The sequence below is a fragment of the Nerophis ophidion genome, linkage group LG07 (genome assembly GCF_033978795.1).
Source record: "Nerophis ophidion isolate RoL-2023_Sa linkage group LG07, RoL_Noph_v1.0, whole genome shotgun sequence".
Lineage (NCBI taxonomy): Eukaryota > Metazoa > Chordata > Actinopteri > Syngnathiformes > Syngnathidae > Nerophis > Nerophis ophidion.
In genome coordinates, this window is record NC_084617.1 from 12,711,891 (window position 1) to 12,728,263 (window position 16,373).

A 16,373-nucleotide genomic window follows, 5' to 3' on the forward strand; every position below is an offset into this window, starting at 1 on the left:
GACAGGATGTTAGAGGCATTGTCATCACCGCACGCCGTCAAACTTGATGTCTGGGTGAGAATCGAAAAATGTAAACCCGGTAGTTTTCTCATAGAGACATTAAAGTTGGAAATTTACCGGACTTCTCCGGGCGGTCGGCAAGTATGCGGCTGAGCCACATCAGAGTGGTCTACAATAGGGGGCAAGGTCGGGGGCGGTTGGGGTGTATATTGTAGCCCGGAAGAGTTAGGGCTGCATGGGATTCTGGGTATTTGTTCTGTTTTGTTTATGCTGTGTTACGGTGCGGATGTTCTCCCAAAATGTGTTTGTCATTCTTGTTTGGTGTGGGTTCACAGTGTGGCACATATTTATAACAGTGTTAAAGTTGTTTATACGGCCACCCTCAGTGTGACCTGTATGGCTGTTGATCAACTATGTCTTACTGCGTCTACAGAAGCCAAACACAACATGTGGCTGGGCTGGCACGCTGTTTGTACAGATCAGGGGTGCCCACACTTTTTCTGCAGGCGAGCTACTTTTCAATTGACCAACTCGAGGGGATCTACCTCATTTATAAATATCATTTATATTTATTTATTTATGAAAGAGACATTTTTGTAAACAAGTTAAATGTGTTTAATGATAATACAAGCATGTGTAACACATATAGATGTCTTTCTTTCACAAAGACAAGAATATAAGTTGGTGTATTACCTGATTCTGATGACTTGCATTGATTGGAATCAGACAGTAATGATGATAACGCCCACATTTTCAAATGGAGGAGAAAAAAAGTTGTCCTTTCTGTACAATACCACATGAAAGTGGTTGGTTTTTGGCATCTAATTCATCCAGCTTCCATACACTTTACAAGAAAAACATTGGCGGCAAATTCCGTAGCTTGCTTGATTGACATTCACGGCACCCGAGGGTCTTGTGAGATGACACTGGCTGCTGCCAGTTCATTATTATGATCATATTTTCATAATAATGATCTTGCAGCAGCCAGCGTCATCTCACAAGACCCTCCGGTACCGTGAATGTCATTTAAGTGACGTCATGGTGAAGATTGATGATCACTAATTTTTAGGTCTATTTTTTTTAAAAGCCTGGCTGGAGATCGACTGACACACCCCCCGCGGTCGACTGGTAGCTCGCGATCGACGTAATGGGCACCCCTGGTACAGATTGTAGAGGACGCTAAAGGCAGTGCCTTCACAGTGCTCCTTTTATATTGTTGTTGGTTGAAATTTGGGAGAATGATTACCCCTGGAGGGGCACTGAAAATTGGGAGTCTTCCGGGAAAATCGAGGGTATACAAGTATGACGCTGTTAAGCAGCATTCATATTAAGGTGTGGGACGCAAAATTACGCGTGTTTGAGACCCCTGACCTTAACTAACAAATATTTTTAGCAAAACACTGTATTGCGTCTTATTTCCTTCATATTCACCCTCACCATGTGTCTGGAAGACCCGATAAAATTAAAGTATTATTTTCGGGTCTCCCCATGTCTAGCATTAAAAGATTACAGTTGGTACAAAATGCGGCTGCTAGACTTTTGACAAGAACAAGAAAGTTTGATCACATTACGCCTGTACTGGCTCACCTGCACTGGCTTCCTGTGCACTTAAGATGTGACTTTAAGGTTTTACTACTTACGTATAAAATACTACACGGTCTAGCTCCAGCCTATCTTGCCGATTGTATTGTACCATATGTCCCGGCAAGAAATCTGCGTTCAAAAGACTCCGGCTTATTAGTGATTCCCAGAGCCCAAAAAAAGTCTGCGGGCTATAGAGCGTTTTCCGTTCGGGCTCCAGTACTCTGGAATGCCCTCCCGGTAACAGTTCGAGATGCTACCTCAGTAGAAGCATTTAAGTCTCACCTTAAAACTCATCTGTATACTCTAGCCTTTAAATAGACCTCCTTTTTAGACCAGTTGATCTGCCGCTTCTTTTCTTTCTCCTATGTCCCCCCCTCCCTTGTGGAGGGGGTCCGATCCGATGACCATGGATGAAGTACTGGCTGTCCAGAGTCGAGACCCAGGATGGACTGCTCGCCTGTATCGGTTGGGGACATCTCTACGCTGCTGATCCGCCTCCGCTTGGGATGGTCTCCTGTGGACGGGACTCTCGCTCCTGTCTTGGATCCGCTTTGAACTGAACTCTCGCGGCTGTGTTAATGACGGAGACCCTTTATGGTCCCTGGGAGTCCTAAAGGGTAAAAAAAAAAAAGAATCCATATATTTTGTTATGGTTTGAAAATGAAAAACATCAAAACGGCCCCCTCAGTGGAAAAAGTTTGGACACCCCTGATGTAAACAAACTACGGTGAGTTCAAGGACCGCCAAAATTAGTAGGACAAAACGGCGCTCGCCAAATACTCGAATCAGTGAAGCATGTTTATTAAAAACAGTGTGCTTTATAACAATTAGGGAGGTTTTTGTCATGTTTGTCCTCCTACAGCAGGGGTAGGGAACCTATGGCTCTAGAGCCAGATGTGGCTCTTTTGATGACTGCATCTGGCTCTCGGATAAATCTGAGCTGCCACTGCTTAACACGATAAGTAATGACTAATTCCACTTGTAATCAAAATGTTAAAAATAACGTTAAAAATATTAAACATGCTCATGCATTTGAATCCATCCATCCTTTTTTCCACCACACTTGTTAAAAAAATTGCATGATTTATTTATTTTTTTTTTTTTAGGGCTTGCCCTCCTGGGGGTTCTTCAGACCACCAAGCACCGACATGAAAGCCTTTTTCAGGGTTACGATATTTTTTTAATTTTTCAACAAGTCTCTCAGTTGCTTTCCAGCAATTGTCTTTTTCTCTTTTGTTCTCGCTCGCGCTCTGGCTCCAGCTCTAACCCCGTCTCTCCTCCCGGCTGCTTATAACAGAGCGACAGGTGATTAGATAACAAGGCCCAAGTGGGCCATGTACGCACCTGTCGCTGATTTTGAGGCCGGTCCTGGCACACCCCGCTTTGCTGCAGGGCCGCAGGCCACGCCCCTCCACAGTTAGCTTCAGAATATCAACGTTATTACAAAGAATACGAGACCTATTATACTCTAGTAATGTTGGTCTTACTTAAAAATGCACGCGTTTAGTTGTGTTCAGTGTTGAAAAAAAAATGATATGGCTCTTACGGAAATACATTTTAAAATATTTGGATTCTTGGCTTTCTCAGCCAAAAAGTGAACTATATTTATATAGCACTTTTCTCAAGTGACTCAAAGCGCTTTACATAGTGAATATGCTGCTGATCCGCTTGAGATGGTTTCCTGTGGACGGGACTCTCACTGCTGTCTTGGAGCCACTATGGATTGAACTTTCACAGTATCATGTTAGACCCGCTCGACATCCATTGCTTTCGGTCCCCTAGAGGGGGGGGGGTTGCCCACATCTGAGGTCCTCTCCAAGGTTTCTCATAGTCAGCATTGTCACTGGCGTCCCACTGGATGTGAATTCTCCCTGCCCACTGGGTGTGAGTTTTCCTTGCCCTTTTGTGGGTTCTTCCGAGGATGTTGTAGTCGTAATGATTTGTACAGTCCTTTGAGACATTCGTGATTTGGGGCTATATAAATAAACATTGATTGATTGATGATAAAATGCATTTGTGATTCAGTAGCAGAACCTGACACAAATGTCCCTTTTGTGTCTTTTCCCAAACAGTGCGGGACCCGTCCAGCTGCAAGAAGATCCCCAGCGACAAGATCTTCACAGCCATCGCCTCCATGTTTCCGTACAAGGGCACCACGGAGGAACTGAAGGAAAAGTAAGAGAGAAAATTGGGAGTGGTGCGGAATGCTGAATGGGGTTGTTGCTTAGTGTTCGCTGTGGAGGGGCAAGCATTCGAGTGGGTCATTAAGCAACAACTAAAAAGAGCTGGACTTGCAAATAAAGACGTAAGCCCCTCTCACCTTCCTCTAGGTACAAAGACCTCCTGGAGCCCCCGAGCCCGGTCAAGCTGCCCCCTCTGTGTACCCCCAGCCTGGACGGGCCCTTCGCAAAGTCTGTGCAGAGGGAGCAGTCGCTGCACTCCTTCCACACGCTCTTCTGCAGGCGATGCTTCAAATACGACTGCTTCCTGCACCGTAAGTGCTTAAAGTGCTGTTTAAGTTGGCATCAGTTAGCCAATCTTGGCAATCTATTTGCGGCAGAGGGGGCGCGGCCCTGGCGGTTTTAGTATGACATCATCGTGTAATTTGCACAATTGCCTATGAAGCCTACAAATGGAAAAAAAATAACTTTTATACTTAAAGACAAATATGTGTTATTGCTATCAACATACAGTGGGGCAAAAAAGTATTTAGTCAGCCAGCGATTGTGCAAGTTCTCCCTCTTAAAATGATGACAGAGGTCTGTCATTTTCATCATAGGTACACTTCAACTGTGAGAGACAGAATGTGGAAAAAAAATCCAGGAATTCACATTGTAGAAATTTTAAAGAATTTATTTGTAAATTATGGTGGAAAATAAGTATTTGGTCAACCATTCAAAACTCTCACTGATGGAAGGAGGTTTTGGCTCAAAATCTCACGATACATGGCCCCATTCATTCTTTCCTTAACACGGATCAATCGTCCTGTCCCCTTAGCAGAAAAACAGCCCCAAAGCATGATGTTTCAACACCCATGCTTTACAGTAGGTATGGTGTTCTTGGGATGCAACTCAGTATTCTTCCTCCAAACACGACGAGTTGAGTATAAACCAAAAAAGTTCTATTTTGGTTTCATCTGACCACATGACATTCTCCCAATCCTCTGCTGTATCATCCATGTATTCATTTTAGTATAAACTCAACTTGTCGTGTTTGCAGGAAGAAGAATACTGAGTTGCATCCCAAGAACACCTTACCTACTGTGAAGCATGGGGGTGGAAACGTCATGCTTTGGGGCTGTTTTTTTGCTAAGGGGACAGGACGATTGATCCAAATATGAACATACCACTGCCATTTCTTTGCAAATATGAACATATAGTGGGGTAAAAAGTATTGAGTCAGCCACCGATTGTGCAAGTTCTCCCACTTAAAATGATGACAGAGGCCTTAAATTTTCATCATAGGTACACTTCAACTGTGAGAGACAGAATGTGGAAAAAAAATCCAGGAATTCACATTGTAGGAATTTTAAAGAATTTATTTGTAAATTATGGTGGAAAATAAGTATTTGGTCAACCATTCAAAGCTCTCACTGATGGAAGGAGGTTTTGGCTCAAAATCTCACGATACATGGCCCCATTCATTCTTTCCTTAAGACGGATCAATCATTTTGTCCCCTTAGCAGAAAAACAGCCCCAAAGCATGATGTTTCAACACCAATGCTTTACAGTAGGTATGGTGTTCTCGGGATGCAACTCAGTATTCTTCTTCCTCCAAACACGACGAGTTGAGTTTATACCAAAAAGTTCTATTTAACTTAACGGTGGCAGAGGGGTTAGTGCGTCTGCCTCACAATACGAAGTTCCTGCAGTCCTGGGTTCAAATCCAGGCTCGGGATCTTTTTGTGTGGAGTTTGCATGTTCTCCCCGTGAATGCGTGGGTTCCCTCCGGGTACTCCGGCTTCCTCCCACTTCCAAAGACATGCACCTGGGGATAGGCTGATTGGCAACACTAAATTGGCCCTAGTTTGTGAATGTGAGTGTGAAAGTTGTCCGTCTATCTGTGTTGGCCCTGCGATGAGGTGGCAACTTGTCCAGGGTGTACCCCGCCTTCCGCCCGATTGTAGCTGAGATAGGCGCCAGTGCCCCCCGTGACCCCAAAAGGGAATAAGCGGTAGGAAATGGATGGATGTTGAAAGTAAAACAAATAATAAAAATGTATCACTTTATGAGTGGACGACCTTTTGGATCCCAAAGATATTTAGTGGGATTTTATTTATTTTTTCACTGTGATTACTCAGATATAATAATACATTTAAATCAATGGTGTCCTGCATTATTGATCTTTTTAGGGCTCCAATTACTTCAGATCAAACATTGCTTTCTGAATGTTTTGGGCAATGGGGGAAATACTGCATATTTCAGTTTTACTATAAAAAAACAATTATTTTTGTTTTAACTTTATACCAACCTGAAGTTGATGTAGAGATTTAATGTAAGCGTTACAAAAAAAAATGAAAATAATAATTTGACTTATTTCTAACATGATAATGACTGAAACCCTTTATGGTCCCTGGGAGTCCTAAAGGTAAAAAAAAAAAGAATCCATATATTTTGTTATGGTTTGAAAATGAAAAATATCAAAACAGCCCCCGCATGGTTTAATTTTTCCGTGTGTGGCCCTCAGTGGAAAAAGTTTGGACACCCCTGATGTAAACAAACTACGGTGAGTTCAAGGACCGCCAAAATTAGTAGGACAAAACGGCGCTCGCCAAATACTCGAATCAGTGAAGCATGTTTATTAAAAACAGTGTGCTTTATAACAATTAGGGAGGTTTTTGTCATGTTTGTCCTCCTACAGCAGGGGTAGGGAACCTGTGGCTCTTTTGATGACTGCATCTGGCTCTCGGATAAATCTGAGCTGACACTGCTTAACACGATAAGTAATGAGTAATTCCACTTGTAATCAAAATGTTAAAAATAACGTTAAAAATTTTAAACATGCTCATGCATTTGAATCCATCCATCCTTTTTTCTACCGCACTTGTTCAAGAAATTGCATGATTTATTTATTTATTGTTTTTTTTAGGGCTTGCCCTCCTGGGGGTTCTTCAGACCACCAATCACCGACATGAAAGCCTTTTTCAGGGTTACGATATTTTTTTTTATTTTTCAACAAGTCTCTCAGTTGCTTTCCAGCAATTGTCTTTTTCTCTTTTGTTCTCGCTCGCGCTCTGGCTCCAGCTCTAACCCCGTCTCTCCTCCCGGCTGCTGCTTATAACAGAGCGACCGGTGATTAGATAACAAGGCCCAAGTGGGCCATGTACGCACCTGTCGCTGATTTTGAGGCCGGTCCTGGCACACCCCGCTTTGCTGCAGGCCCGCAGGCCACGCCCCTCCACAGTTAGCTTCAGAATAACAATGTTATTACGAAGAATACGAGACCTATTATACTCTAGTAATGTTGGTCTTACTTAAAAATGCACGCGTTTAGTTGTGTTCAGTGTTGAAAAAAAAAATGATATGGCTCTTACGGAAATACTTTTTAAAATATTTGGATTCTTGGCTCTCTCAGCCAAAAAGTGAACTATATTTATATAGCACTTTTCTCAAGTGACTCAAAGCGCTTTACATAGTGAATATCTTAAGTTACATTTAAAACCAGTGTGGGTGGCACTGGGATCAGGTGGGTAAAGTGTCTTGCCAAAGGACACAACGGCAGTGACTAGGATGGCACAAGCGGGGATCGAACCTGCAACCCTCAAGTTGCTGGCATGGCCACTCTACCAACCGAGCTGTACCGAAAAAGGTTCCCGACCCCTGTCCTACAGAAACCATATTAAAACAAAAAATGTATTTTTCCCCCTCATCTTTTTCCATTTTTCATACATTTTTGAAAAAGCTCCAGAGAGCCACTAGGGCGGCGCTAAAGCGACTCTCGAGCCGCGGGTTGCCGACCCCCGGTCTAGTGTATGCTACTAGCTAGGTACTTAGCTGGGATTTGGACACAATTGTGGTGTCAATGCAGCTAAAAACCTGTTAATCTGTTTTTTTAAGCTTTCCACGCGACACCCAACATGTACAAGAGGAAGAGCAAAGAGATCCGGAGGGAGACGGAGCCGTGCGGTGTCGACTGCTTCCTGTTGCAGGTGTGGCGTCTCATTCGCTCGTTAAAGTTCTGCGCTAATTGCTAAGCTGACCGCTAACTCCTCCGCTTCTTCCCCTTTCTGCACGCTGCTGCCCTCTGGTGAAGAAAGGGGCTAAAGAGTTTGTGGATCAGAACATGCTGCGCTCTCAGAGGTTCCGGAAGAGGCGCAGGCAGCACCAGCAACAACAACAACAGCAACAACAACAGCAGCAGCAACAACAGCAGCAGCAGCAGAATCCCGCCAGCTCAAGCTGCCCCGGATCGTCGGTTTCTGCCGAGGAGAGCAAAGATGGAGAGAGTGACGGTGAGACTTCGTCCTCCTCAGGTAACGACTTTTAAGAGTCTGATGGCTCGCGGGTCAAATCTATTCCTGTGACTTCCATTGCAGCTCTTCTACAAACCCCGTTTCCATATGAGTTGGGAAATTGTGTTTGATGTAAATATAAACGGAATACAATGATTTGCAAATTTGTGAAGTGAATTATATTTATATAGCACTTTTCTCAAGTGACTCAAAGCGCTTTACATAGTGACACCCAATATCTAAGTTACATTTAAACCAGTGTGGGTGGCACTGGGAGCAGGTGGGTAAAGTGTCTTGCCCAAGGACACAACGGCAGTAACTAGGATGGCACAAGCGGGAATCGAACCTGCAACCCTCAAGTTGCTGACACGGCCACTCTACCAACCGAGCTATGCCGCCCCAAATCCTTTTCAACCCATATTCAGTTGAATGCACTACAGAGACAACATATTTGATGTTCAAACTGATAAACTTTATTTTTTTTTGCAAATAATAATTAACTTAGAATTTCATGGCTGCAACACGTGCCAAAGTAGTTGGGAAAGGGCATGTTCACCACTGTGTTACATCACCTTTTCTTTTGACAACACTCAATAAACGTTTGGGAACTGAGGAAACTAATTGTGGAAGCTTTGAAAGTGGAATTATTTCCCATTCTTACTTGATCTACAGCTTAAGTTGTATTTTACGCTTCATAATGCGCCACGCATTTTCGATGGGAGACATGTCTGGACTGCAGGCGGGCCAGGAAAGTACCCACATTCCTTTACTACAAAGCCACGCTGTTGTAACACGTGGCTTGGTATTGTTTAGCTGAAATAAGCAGGGGCGTCCATAATAACGTTGCTTGGATGACAACATATGTTGCTCCAAAACCTGTATGGACCTTTCAGCATTAATGGTGCCTTCACAGATGTGTAAGTTACCCATGCCTTGGGCACTAATACACCACCATACCATCACAGATGCTGGCTTTTGAACTTTGCGCCTATAACAATACGGATGGTTATTTTCCTCTTTGTTCCGGAGGACACCACGTCCACAGTTTCCAAATATAATTTCAAATGTGGACTCGTCAGACCACAGAACACTTTTCCACTTTGCATCAGTCCATCTTAGGACAGCTCGGGCCCAGAGAAGCCGGCGGCGTTCCTCGGTGTTGTTGATAAATGGCTTTCGCTTTACATAGTAGAGTTTTAATTAGCACTTACAGATGTAGCGACCAACTGTAGTTACTGACAGTGGTTTTATGAAGTGTTCCTGAGCCCGTGTGGTGATATCCTTTACACACTGATGTCGGTTTTTATTGCAGTACCGCCTGAGGAATCAAAGGTCCGTAATATCATCAGTGATTTCTCCAGATTCTCTGAACCTTTTGAAGATTTTACGGACCGTAGATGGTAAAATACGTAAATTCCTTGCAATAGCTCATTGAGAAATGTTGTTCTAAAACTGTTCGACAATTTGCTTACAAGTTGGTGACCCTCGCACCATCCTTGTTTGTGAATTACTTAGCATTTCATGCTTTTATACCCAATCATGGCACACACCTTTTCCTAATTAGCCTGCACACCTGGGGGATGTTCCAAATAAGCGTTTGATGAGCATTCCTCAACTTTATCAGTATTTATTCCCACCTTTCCCAACTTCTTTGTCACGTGTTGCTGGCATCAAATTCTAAAGTTAATGATTATTTCCACACAAAAAAAAAATGTTTATAAGTTTGAACACCAAATATGTTGTCTTTGTAGCATATTCAACTGAATATGGGTTGATTTGCAAATCATTGTATTCCGTTTATATTTACATCTAACGCAATTTCCCAACTCATATGGAAACGGGGTTTGTAGTAGAGAGCAGTGGTTCTCAAACTTTTTTCACCAAGTACCACTTCAAAAAACTTGGCTCTTTAAGCACTACCATAATGACCAACATCTAAATAGACTAGTATAGTAGGAAAATAAAACACTGTACTTTAATTAAGTGATTCTTTGGCGTACCACTAGATGAGCCCACGTACCACTAGTGGTACACGTACCATAGTTTGAGAATCACTGTTATAGAGGATATTTGCTTAGTGTTTTTGCATTTGGTCTTTCAAAACAGCACAGTGTTGTCACATTGAGAATTTTTGACTAGATTTTTTTAGTAGGAGGTCCTTAAAACAGCACACATTTCTATTGTCTAGAGCAGGGGTCACCAACATGGTGCCCGCGGGCACCAGGTTGCCCGTAAGGACCAGATGAGTCGCCCGCTGGCCTGTTCTAAAAATAGCTCCAATAGCAGCACTTACCAGTGAGCTGCCTCTATTTTTTTATTTTATTTTATTTACTAGCAAGCTGGCCTCGCTTTGCTCGACATTTTTAATTCTAAGAGAGACAAAACTCAAATAGAATTTGAAAATCCAAGAAAATATTTTAAAGGCTTGGTCTTCACTTGTTTAAATAAATTCCTTTATTTTTTTACTTTGCTTCTTATAACTTTCAGAAAAACAATTTTAGAGAAAAAAATACAACCTTAAAAATTACTTTAGGATTTTAAAACACATATACCTTTTTACCTTTTAAATTCCTTCCTCTTCTTTCCTGACAATTTAAATCAATGTTCAAGTCAATTTATTTTTTTTATTGTAAATAATAATAGATACATTTACATTTAATTCTTCATTATATCTTCTGTTTTTTCAATGAAAAATATTTGTGAAATATTCTAACTTATTATGATTAAAATTCCAAAAAATGATTCTGACAATTGTAGAAAATCTGTAGAATCAAATTTAAATCTTATTTCAAAGTCTTTTGAATATCTTTTAAAATTTTTGTTCTGGAAAATCTAGAAGAAATAATGATTTGTCTTTGTTAGAAATATAGCTTGGTCCAATTTGTTATGTATTCTAACAAAGTGCAGATTGGATTTTAACCTATTTAAAACATGCCATCAAAATTCTAAAATTAATCTTAATTGGGAAAAATTACTAATGATGTTCCATAATTTCTTTTTTTCATTTTTTTAAAAAATATTCGAATTAGCTAGTTTTTCTCTTCTTTTTTTCGGATGAATTTTGAATTTTAAAGAGTCGAAATTGAAGCTAAACTATGTTTCAAAATTAAATTTTAATTTTTTTTCCTGTTTTTTCTTCTTTTAAACTGTTCAATTAAGTGTTTTTTTCATAATTTTTTCTCTACAAAAAACCTTCCGTAAAAGGAAAAAAAAATGTACGATGTAATGTTTTTTCTTCTTTTAAACTGTTCAATTAAGTGTTTTTTTCATAATTTTTTCTCTACAAAAAACCTTCCGTAAAAGGAAAAAAAAATGTACGATGTAATGACAGACAGAAATACCCATTTTTTTATATATATAGATTTATTCATTAAAGGTAAATTGAGCAAATTGGCTATTTCCGGCAATTTATTTAAGTGTGTATCAAACTGGTAGCCCTTCGCATTAATCAGTACCCAAGAAGTAGCTCCTGGTTTCAAAAAGGTTGGTGACCCCTGGTCTAGAGGATCTTTTATTAACCAGGTCTTTAATAATACTTCTGTCACAGAGAAGATCTTTGACCGGCCTTTCTCAGCAGGGCATCCGTGTCCAAAGTGCGGCCCGAGGGCCATTTGTGGCCCCTAGCTTGTTTTTTATAAGCCATAACTTACCAATATTTTGATACCCTTACTAAAATTATTTTGATACTTTTCGGTACTTTTCTAAATAAAGGGGACCACAAAAAATTGCATTCTTGGCTTTATTTTAATAAAAAATCTCAGGGTAAATTAAACATATCTTATTGCAAGTTTGTCCTTAAATGAAATAGTGAACATACAAGACGACTTGTCTTTTAGTAGTAAGTAAACAAACGAAGGCTCTTAATTAGTCTGCTGACGTATGCAATGACAAATTGTGTCATTTTCCATTCTATTATTTTGTCAAAATTATTAAGGACAAATGGTAGAAAATGAATTATTCATCTACTTGTTCGTTAACATGTTCTACCTACACTTCTGTTCAAATGCAATAATCACTTATTCTTCTGTTGTTTGATACTTTACATTAGTTTTGGATAGAGATGTCCAATAATATCGGACTGCCGATGATATCGGCCGATAAATGCTTTAAAATGTAATATCGGAAATTATCGGCATCTGTTTCAAAAAGTGCAATTTCTGACTTTTTAAAACGCCGCTATGTACACGGACGTAGGGAGAAGTACAGAGCGGCAATAAACCTTAAAGGCACTGCCTTTGCATGCCGGCCCATTCACATATCTACGGCTTTTCACACACACAAGTGAATGCAAGGCATACTTGGTCAACAGCCATACAGGTCACACTGAGGGCGGGCGTATAAACAACTTTAGCACTGTTACAAATATGCGCCACACTGTGAACCCCCACCGAACAAGAATGACAAACACATTTCGGGAGAACATCCGCACTGTAACACAACATAAACACGACAGAACAAATACACAGAAACCCTTGCAGCACTAACTTTCCGGGACGCTAACCCCGTTCCCCTTCAACCCTGCCCACCTCAACCTCCTCATGCTGTCTCAGGGAGAGCATGTCCCAAATTCCAAGCTGTTGTTTTGAGGCATGTTAAAAAAAAAATGCACTTTGTGACTTCAATAATAAATATGGCAGTGCCATGTTGGCATTTTTTCCATAACTTGAGTTGATTTATTTTGAAAAACCTTGTTATATTGTATAATGCATCCAGCGGGGCATCACAACACAATTACGCATAATAATATGTTAATTCCATGTCTGTATATATCGGTATCGGTAATTAAGAGTTGGACAATATCGGATGTTGGCAAAAAAGCCAGTATCGGACATCTCTGGTTTTGGATGATACCACAAATTTGGGTATCAATCCGATACCAAGTAGTTACTGGATCATACATTCGTCATAATCAAAGTCCTCATGTGTCCAGGGACATATTCCTGTGTTTTTGAAAACATAATTTGATTTTGATTTTCTTAATAAAAGAAGATGTTGTGATGCCAAAAAATATCAATATAATCATATTAGTATTGACTAAATACGCTCTTGTACTTGGTATCATCATCAAGAAGTCGCATTAATGGTAAGAAGTATTTTATTTATTATTTGTTAGCTTCAGAATAACAATGTTATTACCGTATTTTTCGGAGTATAAGTCGCACCTGTCGAAAATGCATAATAAAGAAGGAAAATAATATATATATGTCGCACTGGAGTATAAGTCGCATTTTTGGGGGAAATTTATTTGATAAAATCCAACACCAAGAATAGACATTTGAAAGGCAATTTAAAATAAATAAATACTGCACAACAGGCTGAATAAGTGTACGTTATATGACTCATAAATAACCAACTGAGAAGGTGCCTGGTAAGTTAACGTAACATATTATGGTAAGAGTCATTAAAATAACCATAAAATATAGGACAATCTATACGTTTACCAAACAATCTCTCACTCCTAATCGATAAATCCCATGAAATCGTATACGTCTAATCTCTTTCGTGAATGAGCTAAATAATATTATTTGATATTTTACGCTAATGTGTTTAATAATTTCACACATAAGTCGCTCCTGAGTATAAGTCGCACCCCTGGCCAAACTATGAAAAAAACTGCGACTTATAGTCCGAAAAATACGGTAAAAAAATGAGACTTATTATACTCTAAAAGTGTTGTATTTAAAAATGCACGCATTTAGTTGTATTCAGTGTTAAAAAAATATATTATATGTCTCTGACGGAAATACATTTCAAAATATTTGGCTTTCATGGCTCTCACAGGCAAAAAGGTTCCCAAACCCCTGCATTAGGCCTCTACATTGGATTTCTGTTTTAATGAATTAGAGATGCGCGGATAGGCAATTATATAATCCGCAACCGCATCACCAAAGTCGTCATCCACCCGCCGTCCACCCGAAGCAACATTTTATTAGAACCGCAACCGCCCGCCGAAATACATCAGAGGTCGGCCACCTTTACCACTCAAAGAGCTATTTTAACCCGTTTCACAGAGTAAAGAAGACAATGGGAGCCGCTAACGTTCTCGCGAACATCCAATGGTGCTCATCCTGATGAAAAGAATAAGGGCGTGCTGTGAAGCCATTGCCTTTAACACCTTCAACAACACGTACAAACTGTTTGCCAGTCCGGCAACATGTTGCGTGCAGCTTCCGTAAACACACGTACAAGATTGAAAGGCATACTGGGTGATACAGAGTACACTGATGGTTGTGATATAAATATTTTAACACTCTTACTAGTATGCGCCACGCTGTGAAGCAACACCAAACAAGAATGACAACAAACACATTACGGGAGAACATCCTCACAGTAACACAACATAAACGCAACACAACAAATACCTAGAATCCTTTGCATCCGTGACACTTCCTGAATATATTTTAAACCCCCGCGCCCCCAACCCCGCCCACCTTACCGACACACGGGGGGTTGCTGCTAGCGGGGTGTATAAAATAGTCAGGAATTGTCATGGATGCAAAGGATTCTGGGTATTTGCTGTGTTGCGTTTATGTTGTGTTACTGGGAGGATGTTCTCCCGAAATGTGTTTGTCATTCTTGTTTGGTTTGGCTTCACAGCGTGGCGCATATTACTAAGAGTGTTAAAATTGTTTATATCACAACCATTAGCGTACTCTGTGTCACCCAGTATGCCTTGCAGTCGTGTACGTGTGTCTGCGGAAGCCTCACACAACATGTTGCTGGACTGACAACCAGATCGTACATGTTCTGGAAGGCGACAAAGCCAGTGGCTTCATAGCACGCTCTAATACTTATTATCTGGGTGACTGCCGGCAGTCATTCTAGGGAATATTAGCGTCTCCTATTGTCTTCTTCGCTTTGTGACACGGGTCCTAAATGGCTCTTTGAATGGTAAAGGATACCGATCCCAGGACCATGTATATCAAATATTTCCAAATGGTTCAACCGCCACCCGCCCGAATCTAATTAAAATCTATTTTTTCGTCATGTCACCCGCCCGACCCGCGGTTTATCCGTGGACTCCGGATGAGACCGCAAACCGCGCATCTCTACTATGAATAATATTTGTGATATAATAGCTTTTACGGTATGACAGAGCTTTGTGTTGACATTATCAGGCATGTGATTTTTTTGTCTACAGTCGGAATTCCATCTTTTTTTTAAATCTCGGGGGGAAAAAAATTATCTTTTCCGTTTTTCCGTTTTTTTTCCGACCCCAAGTCAAGATTCGTTTACTTGCTGATTCGTGTTTTGCAATCGAGACGTGGCTTACAGTTGTGATCAAAATTATTCAACCCCCACACAATTTTGGTGTTTTAGCAAGTTGGACATTTATTCCGGATTTTGTTTAGAGTTATATCAAATAAAGATGTGTCAAATAGACAAATGCAACTTAAATTGTAACACTGTATTTTACAAAATACCAAAAAAGGACATTTTTCTTAATATCTCATTGACAAAATTATTCAACCTCTTGAAGATCATAACTCTTAAGAACAGAATTAGAATAAAGTATTTTCAATCAGGTGTTGAAAACACCTGTAGATGTGATTAGAACCATAACGAGCAACAATTAAACTGATTGAAAAAGACTGTGATGCTCAGCTTCTTGTAGATGATCAATGGTGTATTTGCAACATGGTGAAGTCCAGGGAGTGGTCAAAGAAGTCAAGAGAGGAGGTAATTTATCTTCATAAGAAAGGATATGGATTTAAGAAAATAGCAAAGACATTACACATTCCAAGAGACACAGTTGGGAGCATAATTCGCAAGTTTAAAGCTAAAGGCACAGTGGAAACACTACCTGGGCGTGGTAGAAAGAGGATGCTGTGAAGCGTACAGTGGTGAAAAACCCCCAGGTAACAGCTGAGGAACTACAACAGGACATTGCAAAGGGGGGAACGCAGGTTTCGTCCCAGAAGATAAGGCGCGCACTACGAGATGAAGGCCTCCATGCCAGAACTCCCAGGCGCACCCCACTTCTGACTACCAGGCACAAGAAAAAAGACACCAGTATGCCAAAAATCATCTGGACAAACCCCAAAGGTTTTGGGAAACTGTTCTATGGAGTGATGAGACACAACTGGAACTCTTTGGGCCTATGAATCAACGTTATGTCTGGAGGAGAAAAAATGAAGCTTACAAAGAGAAGAACACCTTCCTACTGTTAAGCATGGTGGGGGGGTCAATCATGCTCTGGGGCTGTTTCTCTGCCTCAGGTACCGAGAATCTCCAGCGCGTTCAAAGCATTATGAATTCTATTTCCTAGCAGGATATATTAGCTGCAAATGTCATGAAGTCAGTGACGAAGCTGAGGCTTGGGAGACGTTGGACCTTC

General features: G+C 40.7%; 1 protein-coding gene across 3 annotated transcripts in view; it reads left to right on the forward strand.

The window, feature by feature from the left end:
• The window catches only part of ezh1 (enhancer of zeste 1 polycomb repressive complex 2 subunit), a 105,560-nt gene that overhangs the window by 33,134 nt on the left and 56,053 nt on the right, over positions 1 to 16,373 (forward strand). For 2 of the 3 annotated variants that reach the window (XR_009807417.1, XM_061905357.1), the window contains exons 7-10: positions 3,657 to 3,759; positions 3,915 to 4,078; positions 7,641 to 7,732; positions 7,837 to 8,056. Coding sequence is in view for 2 of the 3 variants with exons in the window: in XM_061905357.1 (XP_061761341.1) it covers positions 3,657 to 3,759; positions 3,915 to 4,078; positions 7,641 to 7,732; positions 7,837 to 8,056 (579 nt within the window). In the remaining variant the exon portion in view is untranslated. The remainder of the gene's footprint in view (positions 1 to 3,656; positions 3,760 to 3,914; positions 4,079 to 7,640; positions 7,733 to 7,836; positions 8,057 to 16,373) is intronic. The other variant, XM_061905358.1, reaches the window with a different exon arrangement.